This window comes from Apodemus sylvaticus, chromosome 1, assembly GCF_947179515.1.
Source record: "Apodemus sylvaticus chromosome 1, mApoSyl1.1, whole genome shotgun sequence".
Taxonomy (NCBI): domain Eukaryota; kingdom Metazoa; phylum Chordata; class Mammalia; order Rodentia; family Muridae; genus Apodemus; species Apodemus sylvaticus.
The window spans coordinates 116491219-116512936 of NC_067472.1; the positions used below are offsets into that span (position 1 = coordinate 116491219).

The following is a 21718-nucleotide window of genomic DNA, read 5'->3' on the forward strand; positions in this document are numbered from 1 at the left end:
TGAGTTTAGCTATCTATTTAGCAGTTTGAGAATTGAATAGAATGTCACTTACTTGTGTTTCTTATTTATTTTAGATATCTCGTCACCCAAGAAACACCGTGATAGGCAATCTATCTCTCCTGCTAAAGTGACAAGTGTCAGCTTGCTGGACAAGTTTGAACGAAGTGGGAATGGTGGGAAGATCACAGGCTCTGAAAAGTAATTCATTGACTTTTATCTCTTGCATCTTACTAAGTATAATTTTGAAGTCTTCCATGACACAGGGCATCTTAATGATTCTTCCGTTCCTTTACGAATCTTCATTGAGAACATTCTGTGTGGGAGGTGATGGGGATTATAGTGGTGCCCAGGGCTGATAATCTAAAGGAAGATCCAGACACACGTGATGGATGATACATTGTGGGTGAGGGGAGATAAATGCTAGCACAGGGAGCACCCGGCTTACCTCATGGCTTTCAGAAATGACTTCCCAACTCTACAGGCATTGTTGATTTCTGGATGCTTAAGTGTCATATGACAGTTTTATATTGATGTTAAATGGAACGTAAGTTTGTCACATGGGCCGGACACTATTCCTTCTTTATTCTCCTGTGTTTCTGACTTAGCTGCTTTTTGCTGCCTCTCTAACGTCTTCTATAATGATTCTCTGGGCAAGGTCTCTCTCTGTCAGGTAGGGTGAGTCTTTGACTGTGTAAGTGGATTAGGATCATGTTGTTGATTCTTGGTTCATAGTTAACTCTTGTTCAACATTTTAATGAGGCGTCTTTACTTTCTCTGTTCGGTGTTCCAAAGACAGACATGCCTAAGCTGTTCTCTCTGGTGGCTTTACAGAGTTTCCTTTCTTAGTGTTTGGATTTCTCACTCCTCACAGGAGTTGTGACTTTCTGGAAAAATCCTTAGCCATTGTTTTCTAGAATATTGTTCTTTCCCATTTCCATTGTTTCATAGTTTGGCTCCTATGAAACAGACATTGGAGCTTCTGAATCTGGTTTCTGTTTCTCTATTTTTAAATAGAGATTTTAAAATACATGTCCTTTTTTTTTTTTACCTTTGTGCTGTGGATTCTCAGTTTTATTTTAAATATAAGTATAGGTTGTGTTTTATATATCCTATATTTTATTTATACTCTGCATTTTCCTTGTCTCTTTTCTGCTTGTTTTAATTTGAAGACCACTTTGAGGAGTCAGTTCTCATGCTGCTGTTGGCCCTTTGGTCCCTCTTTTACTTCCCATGCTTTTCCAGTTTATCCATGCCCACCCTCTCTCTCTGAGAGTTCTGGCTTAATAGTAGGTTTATCTCTTGCACCATTGCCTTCATTTCCTTGGTACTGAATTACCTCACTTGTTGGGATGCTGGCGGAGATTCTCTTGGTTCTCACATGCTTAAAATGCTTGGCAATATTGTTTTGAGAGTTTGGGTAGAAGTATGTGTTTTCCTCTGTTACATTGTTAGCATAACATTCAAGTTGTACAGCCACAACTTAAATATTTATAATATTTAAAGCCATTTCCTGAGTAATACTGGAAATCATTCCTACATCTTGTGTGACCTCAGTTCTTGGTTTCTGACAAGGGGCTGGAGCCTGTGTGACATAAGAGAAACAGAGTATGAGGAGGGGATTAGGCTTGTGGGAAAAAGCACTCTGTATATAGAGAGGAAGCCAGAGTTCCATATCCTATCAGAAAATCCAGCCATCTGCACCTTCAGCACCTCAAGACGACACATCCACAACATAGCCGCTTCTCATGACCTCTGCTGCTATCACCCTGGTCCACTCCAGTGTCTTTCTTCTGAGTTATTAGAATGATCTCTGTTCTACCATTCTTCGCCATTATTTCTATATTACTTTTCTTGTTGCTGTAGTTAAATATCTGATGAAGGCAGCTTAAGAAAGATGGGTCTTATTGTGGGTCACAATTCAAGGGTGGGCCCATCATGGCACGGGAGCTTTGAGCAGCTGCACCGGTCAGAAAGCAGAGAGAAATGGATGTGGACGCTCAGCTTGCTTTGTTATTTTCCTTCATCCTGACCATAGAATGGTGTCTCTACGATCAGGGTGGGTCTTACCACGTAGGTTAAACCACTCTAGAAATGCTCTCCCAAACCTGCCTAGAGGTTTGCCTCTTAACCTAGATACTGTTGTTATTTAACCTGCACAGTACCCATTTTTCCTAAGTGCTGCAGCCAAAATAATCCTGGGTAAGATGGATGCCGGCACCTACTGCTTACACCCTCAAGGATCCCCCACTCTTCTGCAAGAGATACAGCTCTCCTCCCATTAGCATGGGTCCTGCCTGGTCTCTGACTTGACTCCTCCCACGCTTCTCGTCCTTTACTTGTCTCATTCCAGCAACACAGATGCAAGAACGTTCCCACCTCCAGGACTTTGCTCCCACCTGCTCTCCTGAGATGCCTTTCCTGTTGGGAGTCCACATTGTTCCTCTCTCTTCCTTCTGGCATTTATGCCAATGTTTCCTTCTTGGTAGGAACGTTCCTGGGAATTTGATTTGTGATTTACCACTCCCTTCAGTGCACAACCTCTTCTTATCATCATGGAGTATATTCACATAATTACTGGCTGGCTATCCCCATCAGTGTTCAAGTCCTCGAGGAGAGGGAATTGTGTGTGTGTCTGGGCTTGTTTTCATTGCATTCTCTCCATCTAGAAGAATCACATAGCAAACGGGCATTACATTTTTGTGCAACGAATGAATTTATCCCCATTTCACAGCAGTTGTAACCAAGGATTTCCAAGATGACATCGCTTCTTAACATCACTTACCTTGCAAGCTACAAAATGAATTCAAACCCAACTTTGAATGAAGTACAGATTCTTACTTAGATGCATGCGCCTATTCTGAAATGATCCACTGAGATGCTTTTTCTGTATCTTTTTTAAGATGACAAGGTCTCTCTATTATATAATTCTGGCTGTCCTGCTCTGGCTGGCCTTAAACTCACAGAGATCTATCTCTATAGATCTGCCTCTGCCTAAGGAGCCACTAGGCCTTTTTTCTTTATCTTATGTTTACACTTGTCTCTAAGATTGTCACTAGCCTGGGGCTGGGCATAAGTCCTTGGTTAAGAACACTTACTGTTCTTCCAGAGGTCCTAAGTTTGGTTCCTAACATTCATATCAAATGGCACACAATGGCCTGTAACTTCAATTCCAGCAGATCCAACATCCAATTCTGGCGTTTGTAGGCACTCCTGTATACACACCTCCACACAGGCACATACATGGTCATAATTAAAAGAATCCTTAAAGTGACCATTGTTCTAGAGGCCAGATTGTATTAAACATTAATTTGTGTTCCATTGTCTTTGAAGTTTGTCATCTCCAGGTTGTCAGAGAAATGACAATGAGAAGCCTAAAACATCTCCTGCCCCAGCTTGCCAGGATCACAATAAGGCAGGACAGGTACAGTGCCTTCAACTGGGTAAAGCCCACCAAGGCTCCTCCTCTGACTCTGTCTCTCCAAGAGAATTCTGGGAATCACTCCTTCTTAATATGGTCATACTCCATTGTCTGGACTGAGATTTGCCTGTATTCAAGATCTACTTAAAAGAAAGGGACTAGAAATCCCTTCTAATTTTTAGCTCCTCTGAGAGTTCATGAACTCTCAGATTTACACTGTAAATCTCCTTTTGCTAATTTCATACTAGATACTATAATTCACCAATATATTCTTTTATAAAACATGCTTCTTGACAAATTCAGTCTTTGGGGGAGCTTGTGAAGGAAATAGGGTAAATGAGTAAAAAAGAGAAAATATACAAATTAATTTGTCCTGCAATTTGGAACTGTAGGAAATGTGCTATGTGTGTTTGCAACGAGCACAGCGAAACTTCCCGTTGTACTATGGAGATGAGAGGAGGAGGAGAGAAATGGAGGATGAGCGACTCATGCAGCAGTACCAAATTCTGAAAGACCAGGAGGCTTTCTTCAAAAACCAGGTTAGCCTAACACTCCAGCTGGAGACGGTTTGACATGGGTAAACAGAACAGCATTTTTAGATTCAACTAAATCTATTCTGCACACGTTTGTACTCTAACACATAATTTGAATGCTGCTGGGCTAAAACTTAGGTAGTGTGGTTGGTTGGTATTATGTCAAATTGATCCAAGAGTCATTTGGGAAGCACCATTTTCAATTGAGAAAAGGCCCCTACATGATTTGCCTGCAGGCAAGTCTACACTGCATGACTAGCCATTGATGTGAGGAGGTCCAGAAGACTGATAGTTGGTACCACCCCTAGGCTGGCAGGTCTGAGTTGCATGAGGCAGACCAGGCAAGCCATGGTGAGCAAGCCAAGTCCATGGTCCCTGCTTCAGTTCCTCCGTGCCTTCGGTTTCTGCCCTGACTTCCCTTGGTGATGGAGTATGACTTCAGAGTTGAACCACATGGATTTCCTCCCAAGTTGGCCTTAGTCTTTTATCACAGCAATAGAACCCCCCAGCTATGATGGGTGGTGTCCAGATCTTCACTGGTGAATATTTCTGTATTTGAATATTGACATACATTATGGGTTTTCCCCCTCAACCCACAGGGCTGAGTTTTGTAGCTGAAAATGAGCCAGGCATGGCTGTGCATGCCTTTAGTCTTATGAGGCAGACAGACTTTTGTGCATTGGAGGCTAGTTTGGTCTACATAATGAGTTCCAGGCTAGCCAGAGCTGCATGCATAGTAATACTTTGTCTCGAAAATAAAAGTGAACATGATGGACTTATATTGCTGTTTTTGATTTCTTTTTTTTTTAAAGGTTTACTTATTGTATGTAAGTATACTGTAGTTATCTTCAGACACCCTAGAAGAGGGCATCAGATCTCATTACGAATAGTTGTGAGCCAACATGTGGTTGCTGGGATTTAAACTCAGGACCTTCAGAAGAGCAGTCTGTGTTCTTAGTCACTGAGCCATCTCTCCAGCCCCCTGTTTTTGATTTCTGATAAAATATAAATCTGGTCAAACCTTATACCTTTTAAAGTCATGACCTATCTCAAAAGGGAGGGGATATAGAATGACACCTTAATACTTTATCTATGGTCTCTTATTTATGTCTGTGGTCTCTATAATGCTGCTGCTAGTGTGTTCTGCATTTGTGATAAAAGTCTTCTGTTCCTTTTTAGTGTCGTATAGTGATGGTGTCTAGAATCCAAGAATGGGGAATAAAAAAACAAAACAAAACAAAACAAAACAAAAAACCCCACCTCACTTACCTCATGTCTGTAAGTCTTGTAAGACATCAATAAGTACCATTGAGTACAAACAGGTTTCTGTGTCATTTGAAATATATGACATAGAATGGAAAGAATGGAACATATCAGTGTTACAGAATTAATATAGAATGAAATTATTTTGTGATAGGGTTTCACTACGTAGTCCTGGCTATTCTGGAGTTTGTTTTGTTGACCAGGCTGGCCTCAAACTCACAAAGATCTGCCTGTCTCTGCCTCTCAAGTTCTGGGATTAAAGGTTTGTGCCACTAATACTTCGCAGAATGAAGTGTTCTGGAGATCATATTTTGTGATTAAGTCACAAACAACCCTATTTTGCAATAGATGAAAAGCATGGCCGCCAGAGAGCAGAACCAGAAGAATGCTGCCTATAACCTCGGCGTTGCTGAAGCTATCAGGAATCACAAGAACGAGAAACCCGAATTTTATGTGAGTCTCTAAAATGTCTATTGATTGCATATAAGCAAAACTAAAAAAAAAAAGAGATTTTGTTCATTTTCTGCCAAATTGTTTCCTAAGTTCCAAATTGTTCCAAAGTTTTTATCGTGTAAGTAATGCCTTTTTCTTAGACAATTGGATCTTTATCTCTAATTTTTTAAAAAAATGTTATTTTTGTATGTGCCTTTCTATGTGGAATGGAGCAACTTTACAGAACTCTCAAAAGTTTCTGCAACTTCTCTTGGGGAATCTTTCTGTCTCTGGCTGGTTGCCATTTTCCTCTTCAGAAGCTGGGCCATGGGACTCTCTGCCGTGTTCTTTTGCTCCCAGAGTTCTGATGTGTTGGGGTAATATTAAGGCAACAGCCATTTCTTTGAATTTCATTAAGGTTGTATTTGTTTTAATGACATAAAAAATTCTATTGCTAATCCTGTTCCCCTGCAAGACTTTGAGGTCAAAATCCTGTGCTGCGGTTTGTGCCATTTAAAAATACCCAAGTAGGGGAGCTGGAGAGAGGGCTCAGTGGTTAAGAGCATGGACTGCTCTTCCAGAGGTCCTTAGTTCAAATCCCAGCAGCCACATTGTGGCTCACAACCATCTGTAATGAGATCTGATGCCCTCTTGTGGAGTGTTATAATAAACGAATAAATAAATCTTTCAAGTATCTAGGTAGGAAAGTGGCCTGTGTCGGTGTTGAGGGTCTGCTTTCACAACATCCACAGTCACAGTCTGATTTCTATTAATGGCTACACCTCTTGTTAATTACATTCTTTGCCAATCAGCCCCTGGCACAGATGAGGGGTAGGATCCTAACCCTCAGCCCTAGGATCTAAGGATTTATTTATTTATTTATTTATTATATGTAAGTACACTTTAGACACTTTTTCTCCAGTCCTGCTTGCTCTCTGTAGCTGTTTTCAGTGAGCCATCATGTGGTTGCTGAGATTTGAACTCACAACCTTCGGAAGAACAGTCAGTATTCTTAACCACTGAGCCATCTCTCCAGCCCCCAGCCCTAGGATCTAGAGAGAAAGTAGCAGCACTGACATCATCCGTGAACTGGCTAGCAATGGGAACTTTCAGGGGCTCGCCCGGGACTTCCGCCATGTGGATGTGAACAGGAGTGAGATCTCCAGGGGATCTGAGTGAATGAAGGCTTGAGAAGACCCACTCTAGATGGGGGGCAAGCCACCTGCTCCCTGCACATCCTCAGCGATCGAGTCTGCCTCTGTTTCTGCCTGAATCTAGTCTTATACCACTATTGATGCGTTGATATCGACAATCTGATAGTCTCCACAAAGATATATTAGAAACGCACTCTGTTCATCATTAGGACGCATTGAGCCCCCCTGGACTGGCCATTCTGCTGGCATCTAGCGGAACAAATTCCTTATTCTAATGGGGTCTCAGCTGTGCGGAGACAGACCCTCAAGGAGCCCAGTGTAGTATCGCAGCCATGGAGGTCTTTGACGAGAGCACCATGTGAGCAAGGAGATCACTTAATCCAGATTAGGGATCTAGGACGGTTTCCTGCATGGGAGGAGCTAGGCAAAGAAGAAAACAGGCAAGGAAGAGATTTCCAGGCAAAATCATCGGGGGGGGGGGGAGGGGGAGGAAGAAAGCACTGGGCTCTTGGCATTTAGACCTGATTTCCACCTTCCTACAGTAGAAGCTGTAGATTGCAGTTATGGCTTTAATTTGTGCCTCTTTGTAGAAATACTAAGATAGAAGTCCTGACTCTATCCTAATCTGGACGTCACTGTCTTTTCTTTTTGTTCTTTTTTTAAATTTACTTTTTATATTCGATATTTGCTTTATTTACATTTCAAATGTTATCCCCTTTTCTTGTTACCCCTCTGAAAACCCGCTATCCTATCCCCCCTTCCCTTGCTTAACAACCCCCCCTTCCACTTTCCTGACCTGGTCAGGATACTTCACAGGATCAACGGCCTCTCCTCTCTTGGAAGTCTGGAAAGGCCATCCATTGTAGCTGGAGCCATGGGTCCCTCCATGTGTACTCTTTGGTCGCTGGTTTAGTCCCTGGGAGCTCTGCGGGTACTGGTTGGTACATATTGTTTTTTCTCTATGGGGTTGCAAACCTCTTCAGCTCCTTGGGTCCTTTCTCTAGCTCCTCCATTTGGACTATGCCAGTGTCACAGAGTCAAGCTTCTCTGCAGGCTGCAAGTTGTAAAAACGCTTTACTTAGGAGTGATTGGTTTCTGGCTTTTCTCTCTCCCTCAAGTGCAATTATCTACAAGTCCAGTTGCATTCATCTCCCAAGTATTGCCAAGATTTGTCCCAATCTTTTTATTATCAATATTACCATCTTTCCCCAGGACACATTACAGGTAAACTTCTGTCCGGCTTTTTAAATTGCTATTTCCCTACAGCCAGTTCTTCACACAAAAGACAAATGATCTTTAAAAATTCTTAAAGTGCCGGGCGGTGATGGCGCATGCCTGTAATCCCAGCACTCTGGGAGGCAGAGGCAGGTGGATTTCTGAGTTCGAGGCCAGCTTGGTCTACAGAGTGAGTTCCAGGACAGCCAGGGCTACACAGAGAAACCCTGTCTCCAAAAAAACTAAAAAAACAAAAAACAAACAAACAAAAAAAACAAACCAAACCCCCCTCCCAAAAACCCCAACCCCCCAAAACAAACAAACAAGCAAACAAAACCCCCCAAAACTTAGTGTATTACTCTTCTGTTTAATTCCTCTAATGGTGTCCAATTGAATCAAAATGAAATCCAAATTGTTATAGATTTTTGATATAAGCAAATTTCTTTGCCCCGCCAGACCCTGTGTGGCTGCCCCTCCCCCATCTCTCCGAGCTCACTCACTTCTGCTTCCTGTTTATGGTGCTTAGCTCTGTGTCTCTGCGTCTCTGCGTCTCTCGTGTCTCTGTGTCTCTCGTCTTCAGTCTCACCAGAGGACCCCTTGGTATTTGCAGTAGGGCAATCACCCCTCTCCATGGAAAAATGTCAGGCGATTTCACCCCGTCCTCAGATTCTTGATACGATTAGGGCTTCACGGCACTTATTATAAACCTAAATTGCCAGACGACACTATCACTGTTTCCTAAGGCAGAACGGAGCCCGACGAGAGCAAGGCCCCTTGACCACAGATCAGCAGTTCTAGAACGTCTAGGCTCACAGTATATTTCAGAAATCTCTTTCCACTTCTGCACGTCAGTGTCCATGCTTCTGTATGCGGAATTCCCTCTTCCTTCCAAATGGATGCTGTAATGGCTAGCTCAGAAAGTGCCTGGGCTCGTCTTGCCTTATCTCAGCTTTATCACGGAGCATGCGCATGTTATAAGTCTATGGGTTATCTAAACACTAGCTGGATTATATTTTGGGACAAGGGTTAGACATCAAGAAATACTTGGATGTTAGTTGCATCGCTCACTTTACTTTCTGGCACATGGCCATAAGAGAACTGTTTGTGCTTCATTTCAGAAATCCTTCCTCTTTGATAAACGACCTCTTAGTCCTGAGATTAATGCTTTTAAGCAGGAGGAATATTCCCAAAGTCTCCTGAAACAAATGGAAAGCAAACGGGAGAAGGAAATCAAGCAAAGACAAAACAGAGAGTTGATGGACCGCTTGGAGCAAGTGCAGCTCACAGAGGAGTGAGTCCCTCCCATGAGCCTGGAAAGATGAATGCTTTGTGTGAAGCTAATTTTTATGTGGGACTGAATAAGCACTCAAAATGTCATTAGTACCTCCAATTGAATAAACCATCCCAAATAACAGCCAGTACCACAGTGCAACTGCGTTAAACAGAGAAAGCCATCATTACTATAGTTATAGCAACGACTGGCAATCTAAAAGGGCTGTGATTACAGAACAGCATCTTGTACTGTTTGTGACTGCCAGCACTGGTAGATACAAGGAAGGAATGCATTTTGAGCAGGTTTCACTGCCAACTGTGAGATGCTCAAGAGACCCCATGGCAAAACTTGGGTCTTATAATAAGCCTGTAGCACGTTCCATAAAACTAGGGATATATATATATATACATATATATATGTGTGTATATATATATATGTGTGTGTATGTGTGTATCCCTCCATATATATGGAGGATACAGGTGGCCCTAGAAACAGGGATGGAAAAGTAGTGTGGAGTGATTTTCCTTTTGCTTATGGTAAGTTTCTTAGTTGGCATTACTTTTAGGATTTGGTTTTTTCAAGACAGGGTTTCTCTGTATAGCCCTGGCTGTCCTAAAACTCACCCTGTAGACCAGGCTGGTCTCAGACTCAGAAATCCTCCTGCCTCTGCCTCCCAGAGTACTGGGATTACAGGCGTGCACCACCACTGCCCGGCTAGTTGGCATCACTTTGATTCCACCCTGAACTTGGCGAATATTAGCCTCAATTCTGAATTTTCAGGAAGGAGACTCTGATTGCTTAGGTTGTTGTCTAATGTTGACTGAGGGTAGTGCCAGGGCGGTGACATTCATATCTACCTTAGGAGACTCCTACTTTTGCTGCTGAAGCCAGGACAATAATTGTGTAGCATGTGCTACAATAAACAATAAGTTGGTTTCTGTGCCCAAAAGGAAATACTGGTTTAAAATGTGTTTGCTCGCCAGGCAGTGGTGGCGCATGCCTGTAATCCCAGCACTCTGGGAGGCAGAGGCAGGTGGATTTCTGAGTTCGAGGTCAGCCTGGGCTACACAGAGAAACCCTGTCTCGAAAAAAACAAATCTAAAATGTGTTTGCTCTATTAATTCCAATTTTACGGATCCTCCAGGTCTTTGGTAAGTTTTATATGATGACCGTAAGTTCTAATTGGGTAGATTACTTTTCTCAAAGAAGAATTATATATTGAATATGCTTACAGAAAATATAGACATGCTCCTTCTTGTCTAGATTTTAAGGATTTGTGAGTATGTGTGGGGTCAGGAGGGTATCTACCATATTCCTCCCGTCTGGGCGATGTGACCCGTCATCATGTTGTACTTGTCCTGCCTGCCCTTTGTGAAGCACAGTGTCCGAGAGCCTATGGACTTGAATCACTTCTTACTTATAATTAGAGCTCTCAGAATGAAAGATGGATTTTTATGGACTATGTGCATAGTCCTGTTAATACTGAGCATGCTTTGATGATGCCAGCTTGTGTTGCTGTACTGTATTCAGACTGTGTAAAATGGCGCTCTCGCCTTCTCTGCTTTTTAATCACCAGACTTGCTGCACAAAGAGCTCAGTATCTAAAAGAGAAGATGGAAGAAACACAGCACTACAAGAGAGCTTTGGACGCACAGGTAGGGAGCTAGTGGTCACTATTTTAAGATTACGTATGACGTCAACGCTATTCTATTAGCAAGCGTGTGATGCTGTAAACACGCATGGGTACCATGTTTGGTCGGTTCGGAGGCCCTTGTTCGTTCTCATAAACCTTGGGGTTGCTATTTTACTGAGTTGTAGAACTGTCCATTATGTGCTGCTCATTTCAGGTAAAGAACAAACCCTCCCAGCTGCCCATGTTTGAGCCCGACTCTGCTGAGCCCATCTTTGGTAAGAACGAGGGAGAAAAGGAGTCTGAAAAGCGAAAGAGAGAGCAGAGCTGCATGAAGCATCAGATGGAGGCAGCCGCCAGCCACAAGAGGAGCACCATCCTGAACCAGCTGGTGGACCAGAGGCGCGATCTGCAGATGCTCCAGAGGACGCAGCGAGAGTAAGGAGAGCCTGGGTCTGTCCCTCCCCCACTCCCCTCCCTCTCCCCTCCCACTCCCTTCCCACTCCTTTCCTTCTCCCCTCCCCAATCCCTTCATCTCTCCCAGCTTTCTTTCTTTGTAACAACAGCAGAGAACAAAAGTAGCTAACATATCCAGGAGTTATGCTTTTCTAAATTCGTTACACATCTTACTCTTTTTATTCTTATAATTCATCCAATGAAAATAATAATACTAAGAAGAAGAAAAAATATCCCTCTATTGATCTCCACCTTTTAAGTTCCAATTCCACATTTCCCCTTATATCACAGTAGGACAACAGCAACTTCCCCCCTTTCTTCCTCCTCCTCCTCCTCTTCCTCCTCTTTCTTCTTCTTCTTCCAGTTTTTGAGACAAGGTTTCTCTGTGTAATGTGACTGTCTTGGAACTTGCTTTATAGACCAGGCTGACCTTGAACTCATATCTACTTGCCTCTGCCTCCTTAGTGCTGGGACTAAATGTGTGTGCTAGCAGGCTTATCAACAGCATAACGTCTTAAGAGAATTGTTATATAATTACTCATTGGATGTACTAAATGAGCCAAAATATGCTGTCACATTCAAGTAGATGGGTCCTTCTTCAGTTCCTGGTACACCCTTCTCCCATCATGGAGTTGTACGATGGACAAAGGCCCGGATCTCTAAGCTCAAGCGTCAGACAAATCTGTTTCTTAGAGTGTCCTGTTGGTCACCTAACTGATGAGAAATTTTAAAGGTCCCACTGGCTTTCAGTCTCCCAGCATCTTCTTGTTTCCTCCCTAGCTTTCCATCATCCACTTCCTAATTCTCACCTCCCCCCAGTTTGTCATAGGAAACAACTGGTTTTTTTCTTTCTAAATGTTCATCAATTCTTATATCTTTGATTAGCCAGAGTTATTGATGTTCTCAGGAGTTCCAAAAAGGCTTTTGGCTAAGGAATCCACTTCTTTTTAGAAGATAGTATACTTACAAAAGTCATATTATTAATTTTTTATAAATATTAGAAATAGCTCAAATAGGACAGGGGAGGGTCTGTGACCTTCTGTGCCAGCTTGGGTAGACATGAGTTAAGTGGCAGGCTGGGGATAGCACAATGAGAAGAGCGGGTTTGACTGTTGGCAGGGAGGGTGTGGGGTAGTCAAACTGAAGTTTATTCCCTGTTAGAATCATAGTCTGCCTTATAAAACAAGGAGTCATGTCTAATCCACACAAGGACAAAGGCCTTGCCTTGATTGATATGTATGAAATTTCTAAAATCTTGACATATTTTATATCCAGTCATAGGCACTGTTGTCCTAAGCCAGGCAGGTACGCCTGCCTACATAGGTTGCTGTGACCCTTCTTTGAACTCTGGCTTCAGCTTCTCATTTGGGTGTCTAGACACTCCTTCGCAAATGCATCCTGGTCTATTGGCATGTTTTTGTCACTGTATTAATTGTGTGATAAAGAGCAAGCTACACACTTTTGATGGCACTGGTTTTCTTTTTAGTTCTAGGGCTAATATATGTATCTATGTCCTGATGGTCCAGAGTTAAATATTTCCTGCAAAAAGCTTAGCATAGTGCTTGTCCCAGTGTCAATAAGGGAAGCTACTGCTATACAAAGCTAGGAAATGTGTGTGTATGTGTGTGTGTGTGTGCGTGTGTGTGTTTGTGTGTATGGTATATGCTTGTGGGTGATGTGTGTATTTGGTATGGTGTATGTACATGTGTGTGTGTGGTGTGTAGTATGTGCTGTGTACATGTTTGTGTTTGTGTGGTGTGTGTATGTGCATGATGTAGTGTATGTTCATGTGTATGTGGTGTGCATGTGTGTATGTGTTTGTATTGTGTGTGTAGAGGAATTTTCATCCAGCAACACAGCTCCTCTGGTAAGGGATCACATCCAAAGACTTTCTAGGTCTATGTGATTTGGCTGGAATGCAGAAATGTCCTTAATACACACCTTTAATCCAAGCAGTGAAAGCAAGGTTAGTTTATAGATGGAAGCAGCCATGTTTGAAAGTGACATCTAATTGAAGGGCAGACAAAGTGATAAATCTGAGAAAAATTTGACAAAATGAGTGAGAGAAGGATATGTTCAGCTCTCATGAGAACAGCATAGGAAGAGAGGTGACTTAAGAGAGGAGAGAGGGGGAGGGAGGGAGAGAGGGAAGGAGGGAAGGAGGGAGGGAGAGAGAGAGAGAGAGAGAGAGAGAGAGAGAGAGAGAGAGAGAGAGAGAGAGAGAGAGGAGAGAGAGAGAGAGAGAGAGAGAGAGAGAGAGAGAGAGAACAGTTTTACCAGACAAATTTACAGAGGCAGGTTGCAGGTGAATACAGAAGGAGCCAGAAGATTAGAGCATATTTCTAAAGTTAGTATGAAGCCGTTCAGTTACAAGTGGAGAGAAGTGAGATTGAATCAGTCAGCTTGGACAGGAGTTTGGGCCAGAACAGCTGAGTTGAACCAGCCAGCCAGAGTTCAGAAGGAATAGAAAGGATCAACTCATTCAGCAGAATGCCTCAAGACAATTACATCTGACAAATAAAAGCACATTTACATCTGGTGCCCAGTTACTTTTATATGTATGTATGTGTGCTGGTCTTCTGTAGAACTATAAATTGATATGTAATTCTACATTACAGCAGCTTAAGTGGGTACTCTTTTAAATATTTTTCTGTTATTTGTATGTATGTATGTATGTATATATGTATGTGTGTATATGTATGTATGTATGTATGTAATGTATATATGTATGTGTATATATGTATGTATGTATGTGTGTATGTATGTATGTGTATGTTTGTGTATGTGTGTATGCACACCAGAGTGTGCATGTGACTGTCAGAGGGCAATTTATAAGAGTGAGTTCTCTCCTGCCAGATATCAAACTCAGGACATCAGGTTTGGCAACAAAGAACCTTTATCTGCTGAACCATTGTGCTGGATGGTTTTATGTCAACTTGACACCAGCTAAAGTCATCTGAGAGAAAGGAACCTCAATTAAGAAAGCGCCTTGACAGGATCAGGCTGTAGGCAAGTCGGTAGAGCATTTTTGTAGTTCGTGATTGATGGGGAGAGACCAGGCCATTGCGGATGGTGCCATCCCTGAGCTGGTGGTCATGGGTTCTATAAGACAATAGGCTGAGGAATCCATGAGGAGAAAGCCAGTGAGCAGCACCCTCCATGGTCTCTGCGCCAGCTCCTGCCTCTGCGTTCTTCCCTTGTTTGGGTTTCTGTCCTGACTTCTTCAGTGATAAACAGTGATGTGGAAGTGTAAGCCAAACTAAACTCTTTCCTCCACAACTTGCTTTTTGGTCTTGTTTCATCACACCAATGGAAACCCAACTAAGGCGTCCGTCCTGCTGGCCCTTCAATAGGTGCTCTCCTTTGGACTGACTCCCCAGGTGTCTACTGATTTTAGTATATAAAAACAAGTGATCTTAAGTATTTTATCTAGAGTAGACAGTGCTGAAATCTTTATTAAATTAAGCAAAGAGCTAGCTGCAGAAAAGGCTATAGTAGCTGCTATATCTGTGCAAGGTGGAGAAGTGGCGATGTGGTTACTGAGTAGAGGGCCACAAAGTGCTACATGGTAAAGACATTGCTGTGCTCTCTGGGGCAGTGGTAACTGCCATGCTGGTGCTGGGAGGCTTTCCCAAGTCCTTAACATCTGCTGCGATTCTGTGAGTGCATGAAATTTACTCTGGTATTTATTTATTTATTTATTTATTTATTTATTTATTTATTTATTTATTTAACCTAAGCTTGCATTGTTTTCAACAGATTCTGTGGTTTAGAAATCACCAGATTTGCTGCTTAGAGTCAACAGTTGTAACCTACCAACTCTAATAGGCTTTTCAGGCATTTCGATGGTAGGAGGAGACAGTTACAGCTCAGAAGACTGTTAGAACATAGCTGAGCCTGAGAGATTTCCTAATGATTTTTAAAAAAAATTCTTAAAAAAAATAACTGTGGAGTTGTAATCAGCAGATAACGTACTGTATATGAACACATGTTGATGGGGTTTGGCTTAGGTATGCATTCACCTATGAACACAGCACTTGGTCTTTGTAACTGTATTACCCATAGGGTTTCCTTTTGCCCGCTTGTAACTTTTTCCAACTCTGCTTCATCAAGAACTCATTCCAGGGGTTGGAGAGATGGCTCAGAGGTTAAGAGCCCTGGCTGTTCTTTCAGAGGTCCTGAGTTTAATTCCCAGCAACCACATGGGGGCTCATAACCATCTGTAATGAGGTATGGTGCCCTCTTCTGACTCTGTCTTGCAGGCATATGTTCAAGCAGAATGCTGTATACATAATAAATAAAACAATTCTTAAAAAAAATGCTGCATGGCTTCTTAACCCCCCCCCCCAAAAAAAACCCCAAAACAAAACAAAATAAAACAACTCATCCTTAAGTAACCCTGAGCTGCTTTCTGCCATTCTAGGCTATTTATTTATTTTTGTTTGCATTTCTTTGGGATTTGTATAAGTGGAATCACACATATATCAAGCATGTATACTCACCTGGCTTGTTTCTGTCAGTGGTGACTTTGAGAGCCATTATGCTGTTGGGTGTAACTGTAGTCCTGGTCCCCCCACCCTGGTCATTAAAACATATGGGAAGAAGTTTATGAGAAAAGTAGCTATGTGTCAAAGATTGACAATCTGTGATGAGAATGGTTTTATCATTTAATCTTCATGATAGCCACACAATAGCAATTAGCTTCGTGTTTGTTGGATGAAAGGTGGTTTTAAGAAAAAGTGACCCAGTTGGAGACAGTGCTTACTGATTTTTGTCAGAGGGCTCTGACACCTAGTGGTGGTTGTCCCTTTCACACAAAGCCTGCCAGAGTAATCTGAGTCAGTGGTCGCATTTAATGAAGCTCCCGGAAGACTTTAATGAGAACCAATGGTGAAAGTTTCACTTTGGCAAAAATAAATTCCTGTAAATAATTGAAGCAGACTTGAGATGATATGCAACAGTCATGACAGGGTGTGTGGAGAGCGTTGAGGGGCAGGCACCATCACCCAGAGCCAGGCATTGAACTGCGGTCTCAGCTGGAGACACGCCCTTTGTCAAGCCTGCCCGTCTTCCCCGTTTTTTGGTCCCTCAGTGCTGGATAGTCTCTTCCCTTTCTCTTGACTACAAGTCACTTCTTTACCATTTTTATTTTCTGCACTTTCATGTATGGCTTTCTACTTTGGTTCATAAAATGACTGAAGCATCCTAGCGTGACAGTGCACTTTGGTAATTTTGGCACTCTGGGAACTGAGGCAGGAAGATCTAGAGTTTAAGGCTACTCTGAACTACACACAGAGACCAAAAGAGAAAAAAAAAACCCAATAGAATCAAATGCCTGTAGCTACTGGTAGGCTGATTACTAACAGCTAAGGGGCTGGGAAGAAACTTACAGAATAGAAAAATCCATTCAGGATGAGTCTTCAGATGAGTTAAAGGACATTGATGGCTTTGGAAGCTGACCCTGTTAATTGGAATAGAAGTTAAATCCTGCTAATTTAAACCAGGACAGAAGATGAAAGAGCCGAGAACCGGCCGATGGCAGTTTCACTGTGCTTTTACAGCATCTGTCTTCTGCATATTTCAAAGACCTACAAACAAGACCAGAACGCTTTCTGTCTAATTTAACATAAAAGAATCAGGGCTCCCAAGGTCAGCACAGGCCCTTCCCAGCATTGTGAATGGAGTCAGGCTGTCCTTTTCTCTCCAGGCACTTGGCAGACAGAGCTGCTGAGATGGACCGAGTGAACAGACTCAACCAGTGCTTGCAAGAGGACTGGGACAGGAGCCTGGTCATGAAGAAGCAGCGGGACATGGAGGAAAAGGCCTTTGAGCGGTAAGACCTACGGAGACCAGATGGCTTTGCTTGCAGGAAACTTCCTTGTAAGTCAGCTCCGTGTTCCTCAAACTCAGGGGTTCTCCGTCAGTTCTGAACTGACTCTTCAATACAGTTCCTTATGTTGTGGTGACCCCCCAATCATAAAATTATCTTGTTGCCACTTCATAACTGTGATTTTGCTACTCTTGTGAATGAATGAATGTGATAAGTAAGAGATTTAATATATGACTGCTCAAAGGGATCTCCACCCATAGCATGAGAACTTATTTGAGTAACTCTAGAATGGCAGAGGATTCAGTCGTGGACTCCAGTTGGTTAGGGTGGCTCTCTACAGAATTTTGTGGGGAGAACAAATGTGCTTAGTAAGAAATGCTGCCTCAATTGATTCAAAATGTTTTTTATTGGCAAAAGGATGGGCAGCAGTGTGTTGTGTGTTAAGTTTTTACTGACCACGCCCTGATCTTTGCTTTTGCTTTGGTGACTTCACTTTGTGGAGGGCTTCAATTCTCTTTGGATAAAACTACTTTGAAACAGGGTGAGTTTCTGCTCCGAGCACTTCCAAGCCTTATGGAGTTTATTATTGTTGTTTGCTTTGAGACGGGGTATTGTTGAGACGGGGTATTGCTGTGTGGTCCTAGCGGGACTGGAACTTGCTCTGTAGACCAGACTTGCCTCACGCTCACAGAGATCCATCTGCCTCTGCCTCCTGAGTGCTGGGACGTAAGGTGTGCATCACCATGCCTGGCCTTTATGTACAGGTTTTATGTATTTATGTATTTATATTTATTTATTTATATTTTATTTATTTATTTATTTATTTATTTATTTATTTATTTATTTATTTTTGTTTTTTCTTTTTCGAGACAGGGTTTCTCTGTGTAGCCCTGACTGTCCTGGAACTCACTCTGTAGACCAGTGCTGTAGACCAGTGTAGATGAGTGCTGGCCTTGAACTCATAAATCCACCTGCCTCTGCCTCTCAGGTTCTGGGATTGCAGGTGTGTGCCACCACTGCCCGGCCTATGTAGAAGTGTTTTTTTTTTGAGGGGGGGTTGTTTTTTGTTTGTTTGTTTTTGTTTTTTGGATTTGGTTTTTTCGGGACAGGGTTTCTCTGTATAGCCCTGGCTGTCCTGGAACTCACTCTGTAGACCAGGCTGGCCTCGAACTCAGAAATCCACCTGCCTCTGCCTTCCAAGTGGTGGTATTACAGATGTGCACCACCACTGCCCGGCTTTATGTAGAGGTTTTAAGAGCAGAGTCAAATAATCCACATATCAAATGATGTCCAAGAATAATGGAGGAGTGGCCCCTGGTTCTGGAAAGGCTCAGTACAGCGGTGTAGGGCAATACCAGAACAGGGAAGTGGGAAGGGGTGGATGGGACAACAGGGGGAGGGAAGAAGGCTTATGGGACTTTCGGGGAGTGGGGAGCCAGGAAAGGGGAAATCATTTGAAATGTAAATAAAAAATATACCGAATAAAAAGAGCAGAGTCAAGGAAAGACTGAGGGGAAAAATGAGCCACACATGGGGGTGGGGTGGGGTGGGATGGGGTAGCCACGCCCCTCTCCAGCTGTGTACTTACAGTTCAAATGATTAACATTAACTTTGGAAAGGCTGCTAATGCTAGTCACAGTTTTTAATTTGTAAACTGTGAAAGTAAATAATTGTCAGACCAAGCTAGCCCAGGAGTTTAGAGGTAAAAATTAAAAACAAACAAACAAAAAACAAAACAAAACAAAACAAACCCCTGAAAAGATGGGGAAATATATATTTTGGAAATAATAGAAATCCTTTAGAAATTTATGGTAAGATTTTATAAAATGAAAAAAAAAGATTTCCAACAAAATAGATCCAACCTACAATATCAGATTATCAGAACCAAACATAATAAAAATAGTTTAAGTGGCTACTTTTCAACTACTGTTTTAGATTTCATTTTTTACTTGTGTGTGTGTGTATGTGTGTGTGTGTGTGTGTGTGTGTATCTGAGAAGGGCAGAAGAAGATGTCAGATCCTCTGGAGTTGGAGTTACAAGCAACTGTGAACCACTTTTGATTCTAGAAACCAAACTCAGGTCCTCTGGAAGAGTACCAATCACTCTTAACTGCTGAGCCATCTCTCCAGCTCAGACTTAATAAGAAAGGATATATTTATTTTATGTATAATATACATTGCATAATATATGTAATATATAATATTATTATGTATTATCTAACATTTATATTATATATTATGTAACATATTATATGTAATACATTATATATTATACATTATATATATATATATATATATATATATATATATATATATATATATATATATATATATATATATATATATATATATATACTTGTGTTCCTGGTGCCCTAGGAGGTCAGAAGAAGGCTGTAGGATCTCTTGGATCTGAAGTCACATATTGTTTTGAGGCACCACATGGTGCTGGGACTCAAACCTGGGTGCTCTAGAGGACCAGCCAGTGCTCTTAATAACCGAGTCATCTCTCCTGCATCATCATTATTATTTTTAATCGTGGCTCTTCATCTGCCACTCATTTTTTAATGAGTTTCTTGGAAGGAACTTCTCATGTGATACCTGGTGCTAGAGCTCATTTGTATCAAGGAAGTATAAGGGACCCGATGATAATCAGGTGCTCAGGAGAACTGGGGCTGTTTGATGTAGAGAAGAGAGAGAGTGGGAGTTGGAGAGATCAAGTGATTTATCTTTTCAGCCTTGTGGGAAAGCAGTGAGAAGCAGGGAGTCAGCACAGTTTTATTTGGATTTAGTAAGAATCCCTGGCCAACATGATGGTAACAGATAAAGGAGTACAGGAAATAGTTGTCAGCTCAAGTTACCAAATGTGCTCCAGGAGCCAAGCACAGCAGAAGTGCTGCCCAGGCCGCGCTCTGGTGGGCGGGACTCAAGCAGGCAGCAGTTAGGAAGAAGGAAGAGTTGGTGTAAAAAGGAAATCAAAGAATATAGAAAAAAAAAGTATAAATTGTTTATTTTGAAAAAAAAACAACAAACAAACAACAACAGCAACAACAACAAAAAAGGAAATCAAGCAAAACCAAAAGCTAGATGGATGTTTGTACAGTCAGCGTGTGCCAGCTCTGTCCCATTTCTGGTCCTCCCTACTTTGCTTGGGGATGTATGCATGCACCATTGTGTGCGTTGTCTGTGGAGGCCATGGGTCAACCTTAAGTGGGACCATTCATCTTGCTTTTTTGGGACAAAGTTTCCTTTTGGTCTGAAGCTCGTCACTTAAGCAGGACTGGCTGGGACACGGATTCTGAGGATCAAGCTCTCAGGTCTTCATTTGTGTATGGCAAATATTTTTTGACAGTCTTCCTCTAACCCCTCATAGTCAGGATCTGACTTCTTGTGGTAGCTCGGGTAGGGCTTGGGATAATGACCCAGGCTTGTGATTTTTACAGAATTCTGTCCTTGCAGAAATGTTGGTGGGTCACGAGAGCCACACGGGACTGACTTGCCAAACCAAGACTTTCAAAGTGGAAAACCAGTCACTGCTGGCCCTCATTTCCACTTCCTGTTTGTTTTCCGTTGTCTCTGCTCTCTCTCTCCTGTGCCTAACTCTTCAGAAGCTCTGGCTTCCTAGGATTTGTCTTTACAAGTCTATTCCTTAGTTTTTTGCAGGTACTGGGTATTACCTGTTGACCAGCAGATTAATGGTGTCATCCTTTCTCAAACAAGGTCCCCAGGGAGTGAGAGGAAGCCCTGGCGAATGTGGCAAAACACGCATGCTTTGAGGCCATCTCAGATCATCATCTAAGATAACTTTGGAACTTATGTGTTCATTGTTAGGGTGGGACTTAAGGAAGGGCCACATTTTCGGGAAGGTAGTAGCACACAGCCTTTGCTTTAGTGGAAGGAGACAGTAGATGCCCGAATATGGGGTGCGCAGCAGGTGGCGGGCTGGAGCTTCAGGTGGACTGGAAGAGCCCTGAAAGCAAACATCATCTCTCTGCCTCGCGGTCCCAGGACTTGGGGAACACCTGGTGACATCAGCTTTTGCTTTCCTCTCCCCAGGGCTTCGGACAAGCTGTTTCTCTTGGACCAGTGTGAGAAGTATCGGCGCTGCAGGCAGTGCCAGAGGCGCACCTCCAACTCGGGCGAGAGCAACGTGTGGCCCCTGAATAAGTTCCTGCAGGGCTCACGCTTGCTCGTGTAGAGCTCTACGTTTGAACCCGTTTCCCGAGGAACATTTATTTGGAGTAGTTGAATATTTAGCGTGTGTATATTTGTACCTCAGAGGAAAAAAAGAGTACTTTCTAACCCTTTCTTGAATTCATGACGACTAAATATTTCCTGCGTGTCCCGCCTTCCTCTCACCCCTGAACTTTGCCCCGGCAGCAGTAAAGGTGTTGGAATAAATCTTAGCCTGGACCCCATTGCTACTGGGGCTGCGAATGGGACCCAACTTCTTGCCGAATGCAGAGGGGAGTGCTGACCCAGCTTTCTTTTAGAAACTTAATATTTTCCCATCTATA

At 42.5% G+C, this 21718-nt stretch overlaps 1 protein-coding gene across 2 annotated transcripts in view; it reads left to right on the forward strand.

The window, feature by feature from the left end:
* The window catches only part of Ccdc81 (coiled-coil domain containing 81), a 38661-nt gene extending 16943 nt beyond the window's left edge, over window positions 1-21718 (forward strand). For both annotated transcript variants that reach the window (XM_052177617.1, XM_052177625.1), the window contains 9 exons: window positions 75-198; window positions 3331-3421; window positions 3811-3957; window positions 5563-5667; window positions 9134-9306; window positions 10865-10943; window positions 11136-11356; window positions 17082-17207; window positions 21258-21718. In XM_052177617.1, the coding sequence (XP_052033577.1) occupies window positions 75-198; window positions 3331-3421; window positions 3811-3957; window positions 5563-5667; window positions 9134-9306; window positions 10865-10943; window positions 11136-11356; window positions 17082-17207; window positions 21258-21399 (1208 nt within the window). In that variant the 3' untranslated portion in view covers window positions 21400-21718. The remainder of the gene's footprint in view (window positions 1-74; window positions 199-3330; window positions 3422-3810; window positions 3958-5562; window positions 5668-9133; window positions 9307-10864; window positions 10944-11135; window positions 11357-17081; window positions 17208-21257) is intronic.